Source organism: Hyperolius riggenbachi, chromosome 2 (assembly GCF_040937935.1).
Source record: "Hyperolius riggenbachi isolate aHypRig1 chromosome 2, aHypRig1.pri, whole genome shotgun sequence".
NCBI lineage: Eukaryota > Metazoa > Chordata > Amphibia > Anura > Hyperoliidae > Hyperolius > Hyperolius riggenbachi.
In genome coordinates, this window is record NC_090647.1 from 348,321,960 (window position 1) to 348,347,471 (window position 25,512).

General features: G+C 46.7%; 1 protein-coding gene across 1 annotated transcript in view; it reads left to right on the top strand.

Annotated features, from left to right (window-relative positions):
* Positions 1-11,175: 11,175 nt before the first annotated feature.
* Positions 11,176-25,512, top strand: part of CTSE (cathepsin E) — a 76,042-nt gene continuing 61,705 nt past the window's right edge. Inside the window, exons 1-2 of the mRNA XM_068265545.1 lie at positions 11,176-11,191; positions 14,085-14,241. Coding sequence (XP_068121646.1) covers positions 14,176-14,241 — 66 coding nt within the window. The 5' untranslated portion in view covers positions 11,176-11,191; positions 14,085-14,175. The remainder of the gene's footprint in view (positions 11,192-14,084; positions 14,242-25,512) is intronic.

Sequence of the window (25,512 nt, forward strand, 5' to 3'; positions counted from 1 at the left end):
TTGTAACCAGAATTGATTTTGGCACAAACAGAGTTGGAGATGGTACATTAACAAAAAAAGTACATGTAGCATACAGTAGGTACATTTGATACACAGTAGATACATACAGCTTCTGCCGATACATACAATAGATACTTACAGTAGGTTCAAGCTTATATAGGCATAGATTATAGAGTGAAGTTATAGGTAGAGAAGCTGTAGAAAGATAGACCCAGGAGAAAGGAGCGGGGGAAATCCGCTGCCATCTAGGCACTCAAAACGCTTCTGCAGCGATACTTTGAATCAGATGCCCCACAGTCTATCCTGGGAAGAGAGAGAGAGGAGAGGAAGGGAGAGAAGGGAAGCTAAAAGAGACAGAAGGTAAGAGAGCAGTGAGAGTGAGACCCCTTGGGATTGCAGTGTAAACCTGGCCGGTTGGTGTCCCTGATGACTAGCTTTGTGGCTGTGATGGTTCATAACTGCTAGGTCCGACGTCAAACTACGTGTGGAAGGACCTTCCGATGCCAGCACGAGATGCCAGAGCAATTGGCTGACCCATGTAGGGACCGGGGTGCCTGGCCCACAGTGGAGCTGGAGCCGCACAGGTCTATGCAGTTAGGCAGATTAGTGGAGCTGTGTCCGGCGGCCGGGTATCACCCCAGCAAGTTCAGCGGTGGAGGGCCGGGTTCACTAAGGGACAAGATGGTGGTGGGCTGGCTACCTCGGCTCTCCCGGGTTAGCAGCGACAACATTAGCAGGGGGGGAAAGAGGCTTGGAGGCACAAAGGTTCATATGTGGTCTTCCCTGCAGATATCGTCGGAACATTAGCAGGGATCTGGCCTCACCTTTTATCTGCTGCCTGCATGGAGGGTTGGGACGGACTTGCGCGTGCTTGAGGTCGCTTCCTGCCTACCTTGGTAGCAGCAGCGATGGAGTCCTGATGCGGAGGCCGGAACCATGTGGGTTGCGGCTTCAGCTGATGCTGGGACATCTACATGCAAGTTGTGCAGCTCCAGGGGTGGCTAGCCGAAGAGAGCCTTCCATAGCTGTGGCGGCCAGGCTGATAGTAAACAGGGTGCAGCAGGCAGCTGCAGCTCCATCTGGAGGAGTGATGGTATCTCCTCTTCTGTGGCTGCCCTGGGAGTAAAGTGCTGTGGGCAGCAGCATCAGACCCTCTGTAGTCGCGATGGTGGAGCCCCGTTCTTCCTATGGTGGCTGGAGTAGCAGCGGACATCAGGCCTTGCTTGTGTAGTGTCCAGGTGCTCTGTTCTGGCGTCCTGGACTCCTAGGCAACAGGGGCGCAGCAGCCCATGTGATGGAGGGGATCTGGCTGCTTAATGCTTGGGTCCAACAGCCTCATCGATCCCCGGCTGTAGACAACGGGTGTCCCCTACATCCAGGAGCAGTGGAACGGCTAGCCTGCATGCACATAACGGTTTGTGGATCAGCGGCATCAGGCCTTTTGAGACACAGCAGTGGAGCCGAGTGGCTCAGCTGATCAGGACCCGCCGTGTGGCGTCCTGGTTTCCTCGGCGACTGTTGAGCGGCGTCTGTGTCCTGGCAGCGATGTGAGCAGTGAGGACTGACCACATGCAGACTGGCAATCGAGGTCTGTAATCAAGAAGCAAAATTGAATTAAAAAAAAAAAGTAAAAGATGAAAAGGGCCGGAGCCCTGTGTGCCGTGGCTACCTAGTCTGGTGCCATCCAGAACTGCACAAAATTGCTGGTAATTTTTCACAGAGAGATACAATAGTACTATCAGTATATAGTGAAATAATAATGCATTGGAAGAGTTCTGTTATAACCACACTGAAACCCTGTGTTCTATATTATTTTTAGTTAACTATGATGATTCAAATAAGCCTGATATGTATGCATTTCAAGAATGAGTGTCAGTTATATGCTAGCTAGAGTTATTCCTTAAACAAGTACAAATAGCAAAATCTTCAGAATATATTTGAAACTAGGCTAAGGGAAACTGTTTTCCAGACAGACCAAGGTTGCCATGTCTTTCTTTGTTTTGGGAACAATATCTGATTTTGAAATTAGGGACGATAGCAAACATCACGTTATGGTTATGGTAGTTCATTGTGACTTTTATAAAATGTCAGATAAAGCATTTTTAATCATAAGCTTAATACATATTACAATGCCATCTGGCGTTTTTTTGTAATCTTTTATAAGTTTATAAAATTAATGATTTCTTCATAAAAAAAATTATAGAATGAAATTATTTAGATAGCTGATCAGTATACACAATGGCCTCAATTCACTAAGATCATGCTGGAGATAATAAGGCAAGAGAAAACTTACCTCACACAGTGAGAGAGTTATCTTATCTCTTCATTCCTTACGTTACCTCTTCTGTAGTTAATTTACCTCATCTGTAGTTAATTTACCTCCTCTGTAGTTAATTTACCTCACCTGTAGTTATTTTCACACGCAGTTAATTAACAGCCTGTCTTTAACTCTGGAGTTATTTTAAGGATTGGAGAGTTAACTTAAAGACAGAAGAGTTAACTTTAGGTTTGCCTGAGGTAAAATGTTTCCTGAATACTACATGCCTTATCACCATGGTAACAACTCTAGAAGGGTTATTAAAGACAGGAGATAAGCTTAGTGAATTGAGGCCAATATTTGATTACTCTTTAAGGTTAGTATAGTGTTTAAATAAGTATTACCCAGTACGGGTGACAGCTTTCTCCTGTTCTAGCAGGCGAGAGAACATAAGGAGGGTCGAATTCCAGCGAGTTGGGCTATCACAAATGAGGCGTCTCACCGGCAACTTGTTTCTCAGCTGAATCTCGGCAAAGTGTGCCATGGCCGTGTAAGACCGCCTGAAATGCCCACACAACGTCCTGGCCTGCTTCAGGACGTCCTCTAAGCCTGGGTACTTTGACACAAATCTTTGAATGAGTAGATTCAGCACATGTGCCATGCAGGGTACATGTGTCAGCTTTCCCAAATTAAAAGCGGAAATGAGATTGCTGCCGTTGTCACACACCACGTTGCCGATCTCCAGCTGGTGCGGGGTCAGCCACTGATCCACCTGTTTGTTAAGAGCAGCCAGGAGAGCTGCTCCAGTGTGACTCTTCGCTTTGAGGCAAGACATGTCTAAGATGGCGTGACACTATGTTGCACAATTTTTAGTTTGTTAATATTATGCTATGGGATATGGATTTTTCCTTTCCCATTACTCTTTTTCTCTTCTTTCTCCTATGTTCTTCCTCTCCTGTCTCTTTCTTGTTTTTTAAAGATCTATGCCGGGCCGACCCTGACCTCACCCTTAGCACGCTATTCACATCCTCATGTTCCTTAAAACTCAAACCCTGAATACGAAGGGACTTAACCTCTCTGAAAAACGTAGAGCCCTCTTACGCCAACTTCATAAACAACGTGTGCACATTGTGTTCCTGCAGGAAACGCACTTCAAAGGCAATACTGCCCCCAAACTTACTGATAAGTATTACACTCAGGCCTTCTTCAGTAACTCGCCTGACACAAAAACCAAAGGTGTAGCAATATTACTGTCCAAGGATTTCGATTTTCGTTTCTTGCAGGAACACAAGGACAACTCCGGCAGCTTCCTTTTTATAAAAGGTACTTATTTATCCCGAACTTTTACACTTGGCACTTATTATGCCCCTAATAGTGGGCAACCGGCTTTTTTAGTCAGGGCCCTCGATGCCCTTGATAGCTTCGCAGAGGGAAGCTTAATTCTGGGAGGCGATCTTAACATGATCCTGGACCCATCTGTGGACTGCTCTACGGGTAAGAGCTCCCTGACCAACAGAGCAATTGCTAAGTGTAGGAGGGAATTGGTTCAGCGCCAATTAGTCGATATCTGGAGGATCCAGCACCCATCCGGGCGCGATTATACTTTTTTCTCCAACTTACACAATTCCTATACGCGTATTGATCATATTTTTATCTCTCAAAATCTACTTTCTGAACAAATTTCCTCAGAGATTGGCAATATGACGCTATCTGACCATTCTCCGGTTACACTGGAATTGGGTATTCGCCCTAAAACTCAAGTCCCTAGACAATGGCGTTTGAACATTTCCCTTCTGCAAGATAAGGACTTTAAACACTCCATTTCCAACGCCCTTCAGGAGTATTTTTTAACAAATACTACTGAAAAAGTCCCGCTTTCTTCAATCTGGGAAGCACACAAATGCACCATTAGAGGGAAAATGATACAAGAGGCGAGCTTCAGACACAAAAAAAGGCTGGAAGACATTCTTCATAGTTTAAACACTATTAGAGTACTGGAGTCGCGTCACAAGAAAACCTTATCATGTGCTGATTTGCAAAATCTGCAATTGGAAAGGGAAAAACTGAAAACCTCTCTCTTCCACAGGGAGAAACACTTGGCTCTTAAGTGCAAACGCTCATATTATGAGTTTGGCAACAAGTGCAGTAGAATGCTAGCTAGGGCCCTCCGGGAAACCTATGCTCACACTAATGTGGCACATATCCAAGACCGTTCGGGAATTAAAAAATATAGATCTGAATCAATCGCCAAGGTTTTCAGGGATTATTACCATTCCCTTTACAACTTACCATCTAACAACTCTGATCCTCCTAACCAGGCAAGGTCTCATGCCATAAACACTTATCTACAAGCTGCTGCCCAAATTGACTGAACAAATCGTTAGTGATCTAGAATCCCCTATAACTGACTTTGAACTTAGACAGGCAATAAAGTCTTCAGCTACTGGCAAGGCCCCCGGTCCTGACGGCCTCCCACTTGATTATTATAAAACCTTTGGAGACATTCTGATCCCCCGCTTACTGACGTTTCTTAATGCCTTAGTATCGGAAGATGCTCCTCCCTCTAGTCTACCCAGAGACATGCTATCTGCACAGATAGCGGTTATTCCTAAACCGGGTAAGGACGCCACCTTGTGCTCTAATTATCGTCCCATTTCCCTTTTAAACGCTGACTTGAAACTGTTTGCCAAAGTGTTGGCAAACAGGCTTTCCCCCCTTATGGATTCACTAGTTCATCCAGACCAAGCTGGTTTTATACCAGGACGTGAGGCGAGAGACAACACCATACGCACAATTGATCTTATCCAATGGGCGCATAAGACACATACCCCTCTGCTTCTTTTATCCACCGATGCCGAAAAGGCATTTGATAGGGTTGACTGGAGCTTTTTAGAGGCTACACTTCAACATATAGGCCTTGGTCAACATATGTTGCGGTGGATTATGTCACTCTATTCCATCCCGTCTGCGCAGGTCCGTGTTAATGGTGTTGTCTCTGCCTCTTTCCCTATTGCCAATGGTACAAGGCAAGGCTGTCCCCTTTCCCCTTTAATATTTGCCTTATCATTAGAACCCTTCCTACGCACTATCCGCAAGAATGTGAATATCAGAGGCCCCCAACTATCCTCTTCAGAGCACAAGGTGGCGGCCTATGCGGATGATCTGCTATTTTACCTGATAGAACCCCACACTTCCCTCCCCTCTTTGGAACTGGAATTAAAATCATACCAATACATTTCTAATTTAAAAAAAAATCCAGACAAATGCCAAGCTATGGGGGTATCCATGCCAACTAATTTAAGTTCCCAGATCAAAAATAACTTTCCTTATAAATGGCCACCACAAGCTATTACATACCTTGGCATACGTATTCCCTCTTCACTAAATGATTTGTACAGACTCAATTTTGTCCCTTTGACCCAAACTCTAACTTCCGATCTACAGCGTTGGGACAAACCTTGCTTTTCCTGGTTAGGAAGGATCAACATTATAAAAATGAACATTTTACCAAGAATACTATACCTTTACCAAACCATACCAATAGTCTTGCCAGCGGAACACTTTAAGACTTTACAGAAGCGGTTTGCACGGTTCATCTGGAAACGCAAGCCCCCACGCATCCGTTACACTGCACTTGTTCTGCCCAAAGATTCTGGTGGTTTAGCTGTACCGGACATGGGAAAATATCACTCCGCAGCATCCTTGACTCGCCTAGTTGACTGGCACAGGAACTCCAATCAGAAAAGATGGGTACAACTGGAGCAAGATCTTGTTGGCACGGAGCTTTGTGTTTATCCTTGGTCCTCTTTTAAAATACAAAATGAATATCTCTCTGTGAACTCCACCTTAAATGCTCTCTTTAGGGTCCGCCATCTCCCAGATTTATCTCCTTGACCTTCCCCTATGGTGCCCTTACTAAACAACCCATTATTCCCCCCAGGCTGTTCTTCTCAAAGCTATGCCTGCTGGAGAATGGGTGACATAATTAGATGCCGTGACCTCATACAAAATAAAGCTTGGATCCCACTCTCACAGATACGTGACTCACGTTCATGTCCATTTTTGGACGAATGGAGTCACATGCAATTTGTCCACTTTCTCAGTTCTCTGGGAAATAGGGAGCAACTTTCTAGACCACTCTCTACTTTTGAGAATTTATGTTTATCTAAGGGCACCATTAAAAAAACGCTTTCCCAGTTATATCAACTTCTGCTCTCAGATACCACCTGGTCGCTAGAACTCAAATCTAAATGGGAATCAGAACTTAACTGTGTATTTTCTGATGAGCGTTGGCAGAAGATACTCACGCTAAATCAATCTGCCTCAATGTCCTCTCGGATCAAAGAGTCCAATTATAAAATCTTGTCCAGGTGGTACCTGACTCCGAGCAGATTAAATAAAATCTTCCCTAATACTAGCTCTCAATGTTGGCGATGTGACAATGCAGTAGGTTCATTAACCCATATATTCTGGGACTGCGAAGCTATAAAACCATTTTGGCAATCGCTCCAGAAATACATTAAAATTTTAACAGACGGAGATCCGATTGAAGATCCCTCATACTACTTGCTCCATAATACCCCAAAACCCTTTAAAAAATTCAAGCGCTCTCTTTCTCGCCATTTGATCCAAGCTGCAAGAGTCCTTATTGCTCGCCACAGGAAATCACAATCTGTGCCTTCAATAAGGGAATGGATCAATGAGATAAAGTTTGTCTATCAGATGGAGTCTTTGACCCACACCTTACACGATAGGGACGAGGCCTTCTCACGTACATGGATTCACTGGGATATGTTTCTAGAATCAGAAGAATACCTACAAATTCCCCAGGATACATAAATATTTTACATTTTCCCCTTCGTATTGGGGTGATTCCACATTTTTCCTCATAAACTTGAGTTTTTTACTAGATCATGTGAGGTCTATTTGGGTTCGGCCCGGCGCGGATCTTACTATAAATCTTTCCTTCTTTATTTCACTCTAATGGGTTCTCTGGATCTGGTCTTCAGAGGACCCATTCTATTTCTCTCCTTTCCTCTGGTTTTCTTTCCTTCCCCCTCTTTCTTTCTTTCCCCTTACCCCTCTTCATATACTCCGTTTAATAGTGGTAACACTACAGTTTTACTCTTTAAGCGTTAATAGTGGGGGAAGGGATAGGCCCCTGGGCTTAGGATTTTAACTGTTGTGCACAATAGTTTGGAATGTTATATCTGACCTGTGGCTAGGAATGCCCCTCCCCACTAAGTGCTATTGTTATCTGTATTTTTTTTGTTCAAGACTGTGATGAACCACTTGTTGTTTTGTTTAAAATGCTTTTTCTTCTTCAAAATAAAATAAAGAATCTTTAAAAAATAAGATGGCGTGACACTGTCGTACCTGGCATGCAGCATAGGCCCTGCGGAGATGGGGCTGTGTAGCTGGAGAGGAAATCGCAGCACCAGTAGAGTTGAACTGACACTTAGCCAAGGAGGAGGAGGATGACAACAGCGAAGAGGATATAGCAGGAGGAGAGGAGGTGACAGGAGGCCTGCCTGCAAGCCGTGGAGGTGTCACAAGTTGGTCCGCTGCACAGCTACGTACTCTCTGCTTGCCATCGGTCACCTGGTTGACCCAATGGGCTGTGTAAGTAATGTAGCGGCTCTGACCGTGCTTGGAAGACCAGGCATCCGTGGTCAGGTGGACCCTTGACCCAACGCTGTGTGCCAGAGATGACACCACTTGCCTCTCAACTCTAGGTACAGTTTAGGTATCACCTTTTTAGAGAAATAATTGTGGCCTGGCATTTTTCACTGCGGTGTCCCAATGGCCACAAATTTACGGAAGGCCTCAGAGTCCACCAGCTGGTATGGTAACAGCTGGCGAGCTAACAGTTCCACCAAGCCAGCTGTCAGACGCTGGGCAAGGGGGTGACGCAGAAATTGGCTTCTTCCACTCAAATATTTCCTTCACAGACACCTGGCTGCTGTGGGCAGAGGAGCAGGAACCACTCAAGGTCAGAGGCGGAGTGGAGGAGAGTGGCTGTGAAGGTGCAAGGGAGAAAGCGGCTGAAGATGATGCACCTGAAGGAGGAAGAGTAGAAGGAGGGTGGCTTTTCTTTTGTGTGCTGCTTTTGCTCAGGTGCTCTTCCCATTGCAGTTTGTGCCTTTTCTCCATGTGCCTTCATAAGGCACTTGTCCCTAATTTTGTAGGCAGAGAGAACAGATGGCATTGTTCTGATCTGAGGCAGACACATTAAAAAATTTCCAATCCGCTGAGCCCCCCTGGGGTGATGGCACTATGGTGGCATCAGCAGCTGACGTTGAAGGGCATGTTGGCTGGCTGTACATAGGTGGCGATACATGGCGCCGGACACTGCCACCAGCTGTTTCTGATGACGAGCTTCCCCTGCTTCTTTCAGGAACTCGTCTCCTCCTACTCCTCTATGACTCCCTCTCTGAACTGTCCCCCTGTTCATTCCTTCTATTGGGAACATACGTGGCATCCGTATCATTGTCATCATCATAATCATCCTGCCCAGCTTCGCTTGCCTCAGACACCTCCAAAACTGCACCAACAGCAGGTACTTCATCATCCTCCTCCTCACACGTTACGTCCATAGTGTCGCCTAACTCAGACATATGAGGTGGTGTAACTTGCTTAGTGCCTTCATCTGGTTGTAACAATAATGGCTGTGCATCAGTGATTTCCCCACCAAATAACTCCTGCGAACTGTCAAATGCAGTGAATGTGGTACTTGGAGTAGCGCTGGTGGCTGCGGAAGATGAGGTGTTCTGTGTTAAATAGTCAACCACATCCTGACAATCTTGGGAGTTAATGGCACGTGCCGTCTTCTGAGCACTGTACTTTGGTCCAGGGCCGCACAAAATCACATCACCATGACCTCACACAGACCTGCCGGGTGGCCTTCCTCTTGGTCTGCCTCTACCTCTGCCTCTAGCTGTTTTGTCCATTTTGTCCATATCGGGGGGAATGAAGTGAAAGGTATGCACTGAATTGAGTAATACAATGTGCAGTCACACAGGTGCAGTTAACAGATATGCACGGAGTGGTATATCACACTGCGTGCACTCATGTAGGTAGGTGGGTGCACTGAACACAACACGTAGGTATATGCAGTGATGAGGTGGGTGCACTGAACACAACAGGTAGGTATATGCAGTGATGAGGTGGGTGCACTGAACACAACAGGTAGGTATATGCAGTGATGGGTATTACAATGTGCACCTGTCACACACAGACAGGTACCGGACAGGCACAGTGACACTGCGTGCGCTCACGTGAGTAGGTGGGTGCACTGACTGAAGTGAACAACAGGTAGTAGGTATATGCAGTGATGGGTATTACAATGTGCACCTGTCACACACAGACAAGTACCGGACAGGCACAGTGACACTGCGTGCTCTCACGAAGGTGGGTGGATGCACAGTGAACAACAGGTAGGTATATGCATTGGGTATTACAATGTGCACCTGTCACACACACACAGGTACCGGTTAGGCACAGTGACACTGCATACGCTCACGTAGGTGGGTGTGTGCACCGTGAACAACAGGTAGGTATATGCAGTGGGTATTACAATGTGCACCTGTCATACACAGACAGAAACCGGACAGGCACAGTGACACTGCGTGCACTCATGTAGGTAGGTGGGTGCACAGTGAACAACAGGTAGGTATATGCAGTGATGGGTATTACAATGTCCACCTGTCACACAGAGACAGGTACAGGACAGCCACAGTGACACTGCGTGCACTCATATCGGTAGGTGGGTGCACTGTGAACAACAATATGCAGTGATGGGTATTACAATGTGCACCTGTCACACACAGACAAGTACCGGACAGGCACAGTGACACTGCGTGCTCTCACGAAGGTGGGTGGATGCACAGTGAACAACAGGTAGGTATATGCATTGGGTATTACAATGTGCACCTGTCACACACACACAGGTACCGGTTAGGCACAGTGACACTGCATACGCTCACGTAGGTGGGTGTGTGCACCGTGAACAACAGGTAGGTATATGCAGTGGGTATTACAATGTGCACCTGTCATACACAGACAGAAACCGGACAGGCACAGTGACACTGCGTGCACTCATGTAGGTAGGTGGGTGCACAGTGAACAACAGGTAGGTATATGCAGTGATGGGTATTACAATGTCCACCTGTCACACAGAGACAGGTACAGGACAGCCACAGTGACACTGCGTGCACTCATGTCGGTAGGTGGGTGCACTGTGAACAACAATATGCAGTGATGGGTATTACAATGTGCACCTGTCACACACACAGGTAGTCACTGGATGTGCTGGGCCTGGCTGGCAGTGGCACACACAGTTGGAATTACCAAGGCTGTCTATGCAACACAAGTGTCAGTGGGAAACACACACACATAAAAAAAATAGATCACAAGAACAGGATTAGCTCTCAAAAGAGCTGTTGTGGGGTGCTTTTTTAGCAATAAGAATCAGCAAGGAGCAAGCTAACAAGCCTACAAGAGCCTAACTAAGCTTTACCTATGAGAGTCTGCAGCAGCTTTCCCTTCTCTACTTAATGCAGGCACACTAGTGAGTGAAAAGCCTGACGCTGCCTGCCTTTTATAAGGGGGGGAGTGGCTCCAGGAGGGAGTGTAGCCTGATTGGCTACAATGTGCGTGCTGACTGTGTGTAGAGGGTCAAAGTTGACCCTCGTGATGCACTATGGGGGCAAACCGAACTTCCGGAAAAGTGCGCAGTTCTCCGCGATCGCGAACCCCCGGAAGTTCGCCGGGAACCGTTCGCCGGCGAACCGTTCGGGCCATCTCTACTTACCAGGTAGTAGTGAGTAGTTGCCAGGCAACAGTGAGCAGTTACCAGGCAGAAGCAAACAGTTATGAGAGTTTGAGAGGCATCTCACTCCCTATTAACTGCCTGTGGAAAAGAGGCCTAACAAAGTATATTGCATGGGAACTCACACCCTTGGGGATTATTTTAACCTGTTGCAGCTGATAAATTTATTATTTAATTTAAAAAAAATTATGCCTTACAAATATTATACCTGTTCAAAGATACAAAACTTGACCCAATGAAACAATATGAAGTTTTTCCTAAGATTCACATTCTCTCATTGCAGCTAATTTATATTCAGCCTGGGGGGTCAGATATTATTACTGTATGAATTGAGAACAAATCTGAATGTTTAACAACCCTGATATGGTGGTGCATCTGGAGAAACTTTTATCATTCAGCAAACATCACTCTATGCATTTTTCAAAGTGAGAAATGCATGGAGGCTGCCATATTTATTTTCTTTTAAACAATACCAGTTGCCTGGCAGCCCTGGTGGTCTTTTTGGCTGCAGTAGTGTCTGAATAACACCAGAAACAAGCATGCTTATGCTTGTTCAAGGGCTATGGCTAAAACGTATTAGAGGCAGATGATCATCAACATAACCAGGCATCTGATATTGCTTAAAAGTAGATACATATGGCAGCCTCCATAGCCCTCTGGCTTCCGTTTGTCCTTTAAAAATTATAGTTATATGGTTTCTGCTCATTTTGTAAGATATTCATTGTATTTGCTACTAGTTGTAATGTGGTATTAAAGTGAACCGGAAGCAAGAGGTATCTGAAAGCTGCCTTATTTATTTCCTTTTAAACAATGCAGTTGCCTGGTTGTCCTGCTGATCCTCTTCTTCCTAACACTTTTACCCATAGACCATGAACAAGCATGCAGATGACATGTTTCTGACAAACATCTGATAATATAAGCTGCATGCTTCTTTCAGGTGTGTGATTCGGACACTACTGCAGCCAAAGAGATCAGTAGGGCTGCCAGGTACGGATGCTCATTTGGATTCCAAGGAAATTGAAATTTCGTGCATTTCCGTCAGGAAATCTGCATTTCCAATATCTGAAAATGGCCCCGGAAATCGAATTTCCATGGAAATACCGCATACAACCACTCATTAATTTTAGCTCAATCACAGAAAACAGAAGCATTCGACCAATCAGAGAATGCAGAATTTTTCAGCGAAAATCAGATTACCACAGTAATTTTAGACCAAGCACAAGATTTGGATACTGCCGAGTATTCCAAAGTCTTGTGATTACCCTAAAATGTCTGTGGTCTTCTGATTACCGCTGTAAATTTCTGCATTCTCTGTTTAGTCCAATACGTATTCGGCCATGCAATGCAAAAAAAAAAAAAGTTCCCTTTAATTAAAATAGCTGCCTAGCCATGTGTAAAGGTAGCCATACATCTAATGATTCTGATTCAGAAAAAGAGAGCGACTTTATTGGGGAATCGAGTACACTATAGTTGATTGAAAGTCGATCAACTAGTGAACCACACAATACAAGAGATATCCTATGCGATTCACCCTCACTGATTGATCTGACCGATGTTGTGTCTCCATGTTCTGAATGCATTGATTCAGAGTCTATTGAATGATACGTAAACAGTAGACGATTCCTGTGTGATCGACCAATATCTTGCATCCTGCATGATCGACTAAGCTGGTCGATTCAACATGATATCAGCCACTTTTCATCGATTGGGCATAATGGAACACACTTAATTTTCTATCTATTCGAAAAAATGATCGAATCGAATGGTTGATCATACAGTAAAATCGCTAGATGTATGGGTACCAGTTGTCTACAGCTGTGTATGTGCAGTGGTGTAGCAATAGGGGGTGCAGTGGTAGCCACCGCATCGGGGCCCTTGGGCCAGAGGGGCCCCGAAGGGTCCACCCTCTATCACAGACAGTATTAGCTCTCTATTGGTCCTGTGCTTGTAATAATCACTTCCATAGATGCTTTGAATAGTAGGGATCATTAACAAACTGCTCCCCATCCTCTTCTTGCACCTCTCTGACATTTGGTTGTCCTTGGCAGGTTTTGGCGCGCCATATCACTTGTCATGAATAGGGGGGGGGGCATGTAAAACTTGCAGGGCCGGCGCTACCATTAAGGCAAAGGAGGCAGCTGCCCCAGGGCCCCAGAGCTTGTAGGGGCCCCCAGTGGCTACAAGAGGAAAAATTTTTTTTTCAAATCGGCCTTATAGTTTTTGAGAAAATCGATTTTAAAGTTTTAAAGGAAAAAAAACACATTTAAAAACCTGCCGACTTTAATGGTTAATAGCAAATCTACCTTAAATGCTAGAAACCCTAAATTTGCAGGATATGTTAAGGAGATCATTAGGAATAAGAGGAAAAAACAATTTTTCAAAAAGACCTTATAGTTTTTGAGAAAATAGATTTTAAAGTGGAAGGAAAAAGTATAGTTTTAAATGCGGTAAATGTAACTTTTAGTAGCAAACCTAACGGTAGTGTCATTTTACATGTATCAAACGAAAGCGCAATCAATATCCTGACGGGGTTTCCAGGGGGTCTATACGCAGCCGCAGCGCTTTGGACAGGGATCGCTATACAGCCGCAATATGGCTGTATGAAGATCCCTGGCATTTTTTCCTATTTTCCCAATTTTTTTTTTATGTTTAGAGTGTGGGAATTTAAAAAAAAAATAAAAAATTATGTGGGGTCCCCCCTCCTGAAACTTTTTAACCCCTTGTCCCCCATGCAGGCTGGGATAACCAGAATGTGGAGCTCTGACCGATTGGGACTTCACACCCTGACTATACCAGCTGCAAAAAAGGTCCCCTAATGCCGATTGTTGTTCCGGGGTATATGTTGGGGGGGGGGGGGGGGGGCATAGGTTTATTTTGCCCTAGGGCCCCATTGTTGCTTAAACCGGCCCTGAAAACTTGCACTGGGGCCCATAGCTCCTTAGCTATGCCACTGTGTATGTGGGATTACTTTTAATGTGTTTGTTTTTATTTATACAGAATTCCCCTGAAAAGACAGAAGTCACTGAAACAAACACTGAAGGAAAAAGGGAAGCTCTCAGATCTGTGGACCAAACATGGGAAGGAATTCATGGCGTACACTGATTCCTGTAACTCCCCACAAACTGTCAGTGAGCCCCTCATGACTTATTATGATGTAAGTAAAATCCTTTGGGCAGGAATATCAAACCCACTGCATGGGCAATGGAGCATAATTGGAGCAAAACAGGTGCAAATGCACAGTGGCTAAATCAAAATCCTTCTGCTCCACTTTTGCACCTGATTTGCTGTAATTCTCCTTACACTGTTTAAAAAAATAAGAACTAAAAATGATAGCAATGGTTTGTCCTATTTAATGTTAAGCAGTAAAATTTCTGACACTGTTATACTGACCTGCTGAATGGCTGTGACTGCAGTCCACTAAAGAGACCTAAATGGGTGCAGGATGCAGATTTTCCTAGTGCGTGAAACATAGTGTTTTGCTGCATATGCGTTTGGCCATTTTTAGTGCGTTTACGTGCATTTTCTGTGCGTTTGCATTTTGCATTTTTTCCCACACATGCGTTTACTTGCGTTTCGCGAGCGTTTTAATGCATTTGCGGTTCACATATATAAATTATATATGTGTTTTGTATGCATTTTTATGTGTTTTATGCAAATCACTAGGAAGTCAACACGAAGCGGAAATACATAATCAAACTTGTTTCTTTTTAAAAATGCATATAAAATCACATGCAAAGCACATACAAAGCGCACTAAAATGCAATACCTCTGTGCCACCGTTGACTTTTTATTAATTATGTGCGTTTTTGATGTGTTTTTGAAAAATATGCAACAAAACCAGCATTTTTTAAAATGCACATAGCAGACCGCAAGTATGTGTGTTTCTTCATGCTGCCCATTGACTTTCATTATGTGCGCTTTTGCTGCGTTTTCTGCAATGTTAGCGTTTCTGCCTAGTGTGTTCCCTGCCTGAGTCAGTCAGCACGCCATAAGTGGGGGGAATTTTGTGTTCATGTAATTTAGAACAACTAACTGGAATGCTGTTGTGAGTATTCCTTTCATTTAGAAATTAAAATGATTTCTGTTTTTCCTTTAAATATCTTCGAGGTGATTACAATGCTATTTAAGTTATGAAGATTACTAAGGATGTTTTTGAGGAAAAACATACTGCACACCAGTGTTGCTCGCGATTTTTTCGCCAAACGCATTTTCGCATTGAAAAATGCCATTTTTGTTTTCAAGATTTTTTTACTGAAAATACGCTGACATTTTCATGCTTTTTGCCTTCTAGATTTCCATGTAAATTCGCAAAAATTTGCGCATTTTTTGCCTAATGGCTGCCGACTTTTGCAATTAATGGTAAAGCCCCCTTAATAGCTAGAATCACCAAATTTTCAGGATATGTTAAGGTGAACAGTGGGTATGGAAAAAAAAATATTTTTCAAAAAGACCTTACAGTTTTGGAGATAATCGATTTTAAAATTATGAAAGGAAAAAAGTATGCATTTAAAGGGAACCTACACTGAGATGGATATGGATTTTTCCTTTTAAAATAATACCAGTTCCCTGACTCTCCTGCTGATCCTGTGTCTCTAATACTTTTAGTCACAGCCCCTGAACAAGCATGCAGATCAGGTGCTCTGACTGAAGTCAGACTGGATTAGCTGCATGCTTGTTTCAGGTGTGTGATTTAGCCACTACTGTAGCGAAATAGATCAGCAGGGCAGCCAGGCAACCAGTATTGTTTGAAAGAAAAGATCCATATCTCTCTCAGTTTAGGTTCCCTTTAAATGCGGTAAATGACAGATTATGTATCAATGTAACGGTAGTGTAAATTTACTTATATCAAAAGAAAGAGCAATGAATTTCATGATGGGGTTTCCAGGGGTCCGTACTAGTGAAGTTGCGAACATGAAATTTTCGGTTCACGAATGCAAATTTGGCACAAACGTTTGCGAACTGCCATAGACTTTAATGGGCAAGGAATTCTTAGACCTAGAGGGACTTTTTCTGGCCACAAAAGTGATGGAAAAGTTGTTTAACTACCTAACAACCTCATGGGCGTGACCGCGGCGGCAGCCCAGGACCGCCTAACGCCAATTGGCGTCAAGTCCTGGGGCTGGCTAATGCAGGAGATCTTTCGCGGGCTGCGCGCGCATCTCCTGCTTGGGGGGCAGAGCTCCGTCCCGCCTTCAGTCTCCAAGTGGCAGAGGCGTATCTGAGTAATATGGTGCCTATGGCAAACACTGAAACTGCGCCCCCCCCCCCCCCCCCCCCCCCTCTGATCAGAGCATTCTTCCCCTGTAAAGCTACTAGGTAGGATTCTATGCTGGGTGCTATGGGTGTGCAGTGCTACCAGGGGCGGATTTTAGTAATGAAACTGAGTGTCAGGGAAGGAGATCAAATGTCTTTGAGGGACAGTGTGTGAGAGAAAAAATGGGAAAGAGAAAAAAAGTGTGTGTGAGGGATAGTGTGAGTGAGCTATGAAGGGAAAAAGAGAGAGAGAGAGGAAAGAGAGAGAGGAAAGAGAGAGGGGAGAGAGAGGAAAGAGAGAGAGAGAGAGAGTCATCAAGAGTTCATATACTGGGAACCAATGCAGTGTGAAAGTGGACGGGAAGAGAAGCGCGTTCTTCAAGCAGGGTCGAGGAGTCAGGCAGGGCTGCAGTTTGAGCCCAACGCTCTTTAACATATTTATTAACCAACTGGCTGTAGACCTGGAATCCTCCCCAGCACCAGGCCTCCTCTTGCATGACCACGAGGTGAAGTTCCTGCTGTATGCAGATGATCTCCTGCTGCTCTCCCCAACAGAAAGGGGCCTACAGGACAGCCTGGCAGTACTGGAGAGTTTCTGCACCACATGGGCACTGCCCATCAACCCAAAGAAGACAAAAGTGATGGTGTTCCAGAGAAAAAATCTAAAAGTGCCCACCTCCTCATTTATATTAAATGGCTGCCCACTGGAGACCACAAACAGTTACACCTACCTGGGGCTGGAAATTAACCAAACTGGGAGCTTTAAACCAGCAGTAGAGGCCCTGAAGGAAAAAGCCTGCAGAACGTTTTATGCCATCAGAAGGCAACTTTACCACCTAAAACCACCGGTGAGAGTCTGGGTAAAGATATTCAACAGCATCATCACCCCAATCCTGCTCTATAGCAGTGAGGTATGGGGCCCGGTCACCTACCCTGACCAATCAAAATGGGACTCCAGCCCAACAGAAATCTTCCATCTAGAGTTCTGCAAGTATCTCCTCCAAGTCCATCGCAGCACTTCGAACTCAGCTTGCCGGGCAGAGCTAGGCAGATTCCCACTATGGCTGACTATCCAGCAGAGGGCGCTCTCATATTGGGCGCATATACAGAGCAGCAACCCCAGCACTTACCACCATAAAGCCTCACTGAGCCAGGATGGGGAGGCCATACCACGCTCTCTGAAACAAAACGTCAAGAGCCAGCCCAGCCAAGACCACCAAAACAGGCTGACAAAAGCCCAAATAAAAGGAATGATAGAAAGCTGCAAGGACCGATACATAGAGGAATGGAGAAGTGACATAAAGAACTCCCAGAAACTCACTATCTACCAATCACTACAGAGGGAGTACACAATGGCCCCATATCTGGAGAGGCTACACCACCACAAAGATAGACAGGCCTTGAGCCTGTACCGTCTGAGCGCCCACAACCTGGAGATAGAGACAGGACGACACAGACAGACATGGAAGCCCCGGGAGGAGAGACTGTGCAGGCAATGTGACCAGGGGGTCCTGGAGGATGAGGCCCACTTCCTGCTACACTGCAGCAAATATACACCGTTGAGGACCGCCCATTTTCAAAGACTCTCCGCCCACATTGCAGATTTCACCTCCACAGATGAGGAGAGGAAACTCTATATCATACTGGGGGAAGAGGAAGAAACTGTGCAAATAGCTGCCCGATATGTCACGGCCTGCCACCAACTGAGAGGAACATGATAACACATGGACTGTATAACCCCATACTCCCCTCCCCTATGGACTGTATGCCTATAACCCCCCTCCCCTATGGACTATATACCCTATCCCCCCCATACCATCCCGTACATCCTCCTATGGACTGTATACCCATGTCCTTCCCTTATTCCCACAATCCCCCCCCCCCCCCCCCCCCGTTAATGTTCTATTTTGCTTTGGCAATGCTAAATGTATTTGGTCCTGCCAATAAAGCTTTTTTGGATTTGGATTTGGATTTGGAGAGAGAGAGAGAGAGAGAGAGAGAGAGAGAGAGAGAGAGGGAGGAACGAGAGAGAGAGAGAGGAAAGAGAGAGAGAGAGAGAGGAAAGAGAGAGAGAGAGAGGAAAGAGAGAGAGAGAGAAAGAGAGAGAGAGGAAAGAGAGAGGGAGAGAGAAAGAGAGAGAGAGAGAGGAAAGAGAGAGAGAGGAAAGAGAGAGAGAGAAAGAGAGAGAGAGGAGAGAGAGACAGACAGACAGACAGAGGAGAGAGAGACAGACAGACAGAGGAGAGAGAGAGAGATAGACAGAGGAAAGAGAGACAGAGGGAGAAGAGAGAGGGAGAGGGGGGGGGGGGGAAAGAGAGACAGACAGGGGAAAGAGAGAGGGAGAGAGAGACAGACAGAGGGAGAGAGACAGAGGGAGAGACAGAGGAAAGAGAGAGAGGGAGACAAAGAGAGAGAGAGAGACAGGGAGAGAGAGAGAGAGAGACAGAGACAGACAGAGGGACAGAGACAGAGGGAGAGACAGAGGAAAGAGAGAGAGGGAGAGACAGAGGAAAGAGAGAGAGGGAGAGACAGAGGAAAGAGAGAGAGGGAGAGAGAGAGACAGGGAGAGAGTGAGAGAGACAGGGAGAGAGAGAGAGAGACAGGGAGAGAGAGAGAGACAGAGGGAGAGACAGAGAGACAGAGGGAGAGACAGAGAGAGGGACACAGAGGGAGAGAGACAGACAGAGGGAGAGAGACAGACAGAGGGAGAGACAGGCGAAAGAGAGAGAGGGAAAGAGAGAGGGAGACCGAGAGAGAGAGACAGAGGAAAGAGAAACAGACAGAGGAAAGAGAGAGAGGAAAGAGAGAGACAGAGGAAAGAGAGAGACAGGGAGAGAGAGCGTGTGTGAAGTGTGAGTGTGTATGTTCCTGAGTGAGAAACAGACTATGCAGAAAAAAAAGAGAGGATTGCAAGTTGTAGGAGCAATTACTATATGAACTTTAGATATAAGGAATGTAATCCTCTCACAGCTCCTGTAACCTGTGCTGCACATCACACTGCAGGTTTGGGAAAACACTGACGTCCAGGGACAGCTCATTCGTGGAGATGTGTAATGCTCTCTCCTGCAGTGTAATGGGGGGAAGGGTAGCAGCTGCAAAGAGAGGTGACCGGGCACGGCAGGGATTCTGCTTCTACTCGATTCATCTATATGCATTGCAAGGCTGTCGCTACTCTCCAGCCCCTGCTAAAGCTGCTCCGAACTTTCCTGTGTGTGCTCTGACCTCTGAGTCTGAACCACGAGACTGCAGAGGCTGAAGCACATGGGGAGAGAGCTGCTATGAGACATGAGGAGGAGGAGAAGAGCCCCTTAGCCGGGGAGATGATTACTTACTGGGCGCAGTGGGTGAGACACACATTCTCTCCATAACTCTGCCTGTGTGTGTACGCTTCCTGTGCTTTCACCGCCCCTCCACCCCACTGATAGGCAGGAGGTGAGAGGAGGGCGGAGAGTGTGTCTGAGGGATAGCGGCCGCTGCAGTGACACAGCTGCTGCCCGGCCCGCTGTAGTAAATAGAGAATGTAGGAAGGCAATTTTGCCGCGGACCAGGACTAGCAGGCATGGCGCCCATGGGTGCCTTGGCGCCCATAGCACTAGCCATGCCTGCACCCTTGTAAATACGCGTCTGCCAAGTGGTGATCGCGGCTCGGGAGACTGTTAGACGACTTTCTACTAAGTACAGCGCTGCGATATGTAGCAGCGCTGTACTGGGGACAGCGGTGTGACACGGCTGTCGCCCTGTCACACAGGAGAGCGATCGGCTCTCATAGGGTGAAGCCTATGAGAGCTGATCGCCATGATTGGCTGGCTGGGGGGAGGGAGGGGTTTAAAAAAATAAATAATAAAATAAATAGTAAAAAAATAAAATAAATATTTATATTAAAAAAAATAAACAACGGGGAGGGGGTCGACCAGACCTAACCAACAGAGAGCTCTGTTGGTGGGGAGAAAAGGGGGGGGGGGGGGGGAGATCACTAGTGTGCTTGGCCTTAAAGCTGCAGTGGCCAATTTAACTAAAAGTATCCTGATCTTTAGGGGAGTTTAGCACTGTGGTCCTTAAGAGGTTAAAGGGGCCTAAAATCTGGACTGTTGCATGCCGGAGGGGGATCCATGGCAAAAGACCCACAAAAAATTACATAGTTGACCCAAAGTCGTGTTTTAATCTCTAAAGGGCAGAAATCACATTACATTCTTAAATTTGTGGAATAAAGTGCTTTAAAACATCCAGCATTGCCAGGGATCTTATACAGCCATATTGCGGCTGTATAGCGATCTCTGGCCAAAGCTTCCACTTCCATGGAGTTTCCAGAGGGTCCATACGCAGTTATCACTAAAGCTCTCTGCAGATGTTTGCGGTGCGGTAAATGTGGCGTTTCATCTGTCAGTGTGAACCGGGCCTAACCCTCATACTACCTGATCGACGTGTACAGACACTGGACATTTTAAAGCACTTTATTCCACAAATTTAGGAATGTAATGTGATTTCTGCCCATTAGAGACTAAAACATGACTGTGGGTAGAGTTGGGCCGAACGGTTCGCCGGCGAACGTGGTTCGCGCGAACGTAGGTGGTTCGCGTGCGGGTACCGCACGCGAACCTTTTGCGGAAGAAGTTCGGTTCGCCCCATAATGCACTGAGGGTCAGTGATCCTGCCACTGCATACCTGTTCTGTTCAGTGAGCCCTCAGCCCACTGCATACCTGTACTGTGATCCTGCCACTCCATACCTGTTCAGTGATCCTGCCACTGCATACCTGTTCAGTTATCCTGCAACTGCATACCTGTTCTGTGAACCCGCCACTGTATACCTGTTCTGTTCAGTGGACCCGCCACTGTATACCTGTTCTGTGAACCCGCCACTGTATACCTGTTCTGTTCAGTGGACCCGCCACTGTATACCTGTTCTGTTCAGTGGACCCGCCACTGTATACCTGTTCTGTTCAGTGGACCCGCCACTGTATACCTGTTCAGTGAACCCGCCACTGCATACCTGTTGTGTTCAGTGAACCTGCCACTGCATACCTGTTCTGTGAACCCGCCACTGTATACCTGTTCTGTTCAGTGGACCCGCCACTGTATACCTGTTCAGTGAACCCGCCACTGTATACCTGTTCTGTTCAGTGGACCCGCCACTGTATACCTGTTTAGTGAACACGCCACTGCATACCTATTGTGTTCAGTGATCCTGCCACTGCATACCTGTTCTGTGAACCCGCCACTGTATACCTGTTCTGTTCAGTGGACCCGCCACTGTATACCTGTTCAGTGAACCCGCCACTGTATACCTGTTCTGTTCAGTGGACCCGCCACTGTATACCTGTTCTGTTCAGTGGACCCGCCACTGTATACCTGTTCTGTTCAGTGGACCCGCCACTGTATACCTGTTTAGTGAACACGCCACTGCATACCTATTGTGCTCAGTGATCCTGCCACTGCATACCTGTTCTGTGAACCCGCCACTGTATACCTGTTCTGTTCAGTGGACCCGCCACTGTATACCTGTTCTGTTCAGTGGACCCGCCACTGTATACCTGTTCTGTTCAGTGGACCCGCCACTGTATACCTGTTCTGTTCAGTGGACCCGCCACTGTATACCTGTTCTGTTCAGTGGACCCGCCACTGTATACCTGTTTAGTGAACACGCCACTGCATACCTATTGTGTTCAGTGATCCTGCCACTGCATACCTGTTCTGTGAACCCGCCACTGTATACCTGTTCTGTTCAGTGGACCCGCCACTGTATACCTGTTCAGTGAACCCGCCACTGCATACCTGTTGTGTTCAGTGAACCTGCCACTGTATACCTGTACTGTTCAGTGAACCCACCGCATCAGTGCGCATACCTGTGCAGTTAAGTGAACCCACCTACCTACGTGAGTGCACGCAGTGTGATATACCACTCCGTGCATACCCAATATGGACAAAACAGGTAGAGGAAGAGGAAGAGGTAGTGGCAGAGGCAGAGGAAGGCCACCCGGCAGGTCTGCGCGAGGTCGTGTAAATGTAATTTCGTGTGGACCTGGCCCACAGTACAGTGCTCGGAAGAAGGCACGTCCCATCACCTCCCAAGATTGTCAGGACGTGGTTGAGTATTTAGCGACACAGAACACCTCATCTTGCTCAGCCACCAGCGCTACTACTAGCACCACTTCCGCTGCATTTGACACTTCGCAAGAATTATTTAGTGTTGAAATCACTGATGCACAGCCATTGTTGTTACAGCCAGATGAATTTTCACCAGCTCATATGTCTGAGTTACGCGGCAACACTATGGATGTAACGTGTCAGGAGGATGAAGGACCTACTGATGGTGCAAGTTTGGATTTGTCTGAGGCAAGCGAAGCTGGGCAGGATGACTACGATGATGACGGTAATAGGGATCCTCTGTATGTTCCCAATAGAGGAGATGAAGAGGGGGACAGTTCAGAGGGGGAGTCAGAGAGTAGTAGGAGGAGAGAAGTTGCTGAAAGAAGCTGGGGCAGCTCTTCGTCAGAAACAGCTGGTGGCAGAGTCCGGCACCATGTATCGCCACCTATGTACAGCCAGCCAACTTGCCCTTCAGCATCAGCTGCTGAGGTCCCCATAGTGCCCACATCCCAGGGTGGCTCAGCGGTGTGGAAATTTTTTAATGTGTGTGCCTCAGATCGGACCAAAGCCATCTGTTCGCTCTGCCAACAAAAATTGAGCCGTGGAAAGGCCAACACTCACGTAGGGACAAGTGCCTTACGAAGGCACCTGGAGAAAAGGCACAAACAGCAATGGGATGGCCACCTGAGCAAAAGCAGCAGCAGCACACAAAAGAAAAGTCACCCTCCTTCTCCTCTTCCTCCTTCAGGTGCATCATCTGCTTCTGCCGCTTTCTCCCTTGCACCTTCACAGGCACCCTCCTCCACTCCGCCTCTGCCCTTGAGCGGTTCCTGCTCCTCTGCCCACAGCAGCAGTCAGGTGTCCGTGAAGGAAATGTTTGAGCGGAAGAAGCCACTTTTGGCCAGTCACCCCCTTGCCCGGCGTCTGACAGCTGGCATGGCGGAACTGTTAGCTCGCCAGCTGTTACCATACCGGCTGGTGGACTCTGAGGCCTTCCGTAAATTTGTGGCCATCGGAACACCGCAGTGGAAGATGCCAGGCCGCACTTATTTTTCGAGAAAGGCCATACCCCAACTGCACCGTGAAGTTGAGAGGCAAGTGGTGTCATCTCTTGCGAAGAGCGTTGGGTCAAGGGTACACCTGACCACGGATGGCTGGTCTGCCAAGCACGGGCAGGGCCGCTACATTACCTACACAGCCCATTGGGTGAACCTGGTGGTGAACGATGGCAAGCAGAAAGCGGCGGACCAAATTGTGACACCTCCACGGCTTGCAGGCAGGCCTCCTGCCACCTCCTCTCCTCCTGCTACATGCTCTTCGCTGTCCTCCTCCTCCTCCTTGGCTGAGTGGCAGTTCTCCTCTCCAGCTACACAGCCCCAGCTCCGCAGGGCCTATGCTGCATGCCAGGTACGACGGTGTCACGCCATCTTAGACATGGCTTGTCTCAAAGCGGAGAATCACACTGGAGCAGCTCTCCTGGCTGCTCTTAAGAAACAGGTGGATGAGTGGCTGACCCCGCACCACCTGGAGATAGGCAACGTGGTGTGCGACAACGGCAGCAATCTGCTTGCCGCTTTGCATATGGGGAAGCTGACACACATACCCTGCATGGCACATGTCATGAATCTAGTGGTTCAAAGATTTGTGGCAAAGTACCCTGGCTTAGCGGATGTCCTGAAGCAGGCCAGGAAGTTCTGTGGGCATTTGAGGCGCTCTTACACAGCCATGGCACGATTTGCAGAAATTCAGCGTAAAAACAACATGCCGGTGAGACGCCTCATTTGCGATAGCCCCACTCGCTGGAACTCGACCCTGCTCATGTTCTCCCGCCTGCTAGAACAGAAGAAAGCCGTCACCCAGTACCTCTACAACTGGAGTAGAACGAAACAGTCTGGGAAGATTGGGGTTGTTCTGGCCCGACAACTGGACACTGATGAAAAATGCATGCAGGCTCATGCGGCCGTTTGAGGAGGTGACCAACCTGGTGAGCCGCAGTGAGGGCACCATCAGCGACTTAATTCCCTACGCGTACTTCTTGGAGCGTGCTGTGCGTAGAGTGGCGGATGAAGCTGCGAATGAGCGTGACCAGGAACCGTTACGGCAGGAACAGGCATGGGACCAATTTTCATCAGACCCAGCTGTTTCCTCAACACCTGCGGCAGCACAGAGGGGGGAGGAGGAGGAAGAAGAGAGGTCGTGTGCAGAAGACGAGTCAGACTCAGAGGATGATGAGCAAGGTGTTTCTTTGGGGGAGGAGGAGGAGGAGGAGGAGGGGACAGCGGCAGGAGAACAACCGCAGCAGGCGTCGCAGGGGGCTTGTGCTGCTCAACCTTCCCGTAGTATTGTTCGCGGCTGGGGGGAGGAGGTTGACTTACCTGACATCACTGAGGAAGAGCAAGAGGAGATGGAGGGTACTGGATCCGACTTTGTGCAGATGTCGTCTTTTATGCTGTCCTGCCTGTTGAGGGACCCCCGTATAAAAAACCTCAAGGGGAATGAGCTGTGTCGGGCGTTTTGTCAATGTTTGTATAACTTGTTTAAAATATATATATAAAATCAAAAATGTAAATGTAATGCTCCTGGGAAAATAGGAGGAGCTAAAATACAAACATACGCCTAACTGTGTGAGCTTGTTTTCCGAGGTTTTACAGTACTGGTTTAAACATGCAAATAAACGTAGACCAATTTATAAAAATATCAATTTAATATCGAATAAATATTACAATATCAAAACAATATAATATTGCACTTTTGATATAAAACAAAACTCATAAGGTCATTCTTATAATAAGCAATGAGCTGGATAATAATTTCAGTAAAACATCAAAATGTTATTATACTTATTCACCAATACAAAAGGCTTAAACCAATTAGCAGTCAACTCAAATACAGTGCAGAGATATGACTCATCAAATATGGCCGTCGGCCCTGTCACTCAATTTACCACAGGGTCTCTGGAGACAAAATGGATGAATTGAACGAAAACAAAATGGCTGTTATCAAAATCAAAATGGCTGCTATCCAAAACAAAATGGTGGCTATCAAAAACAAAATGGTGGCTATCAAAAACAAAATGGTGGCTATCAA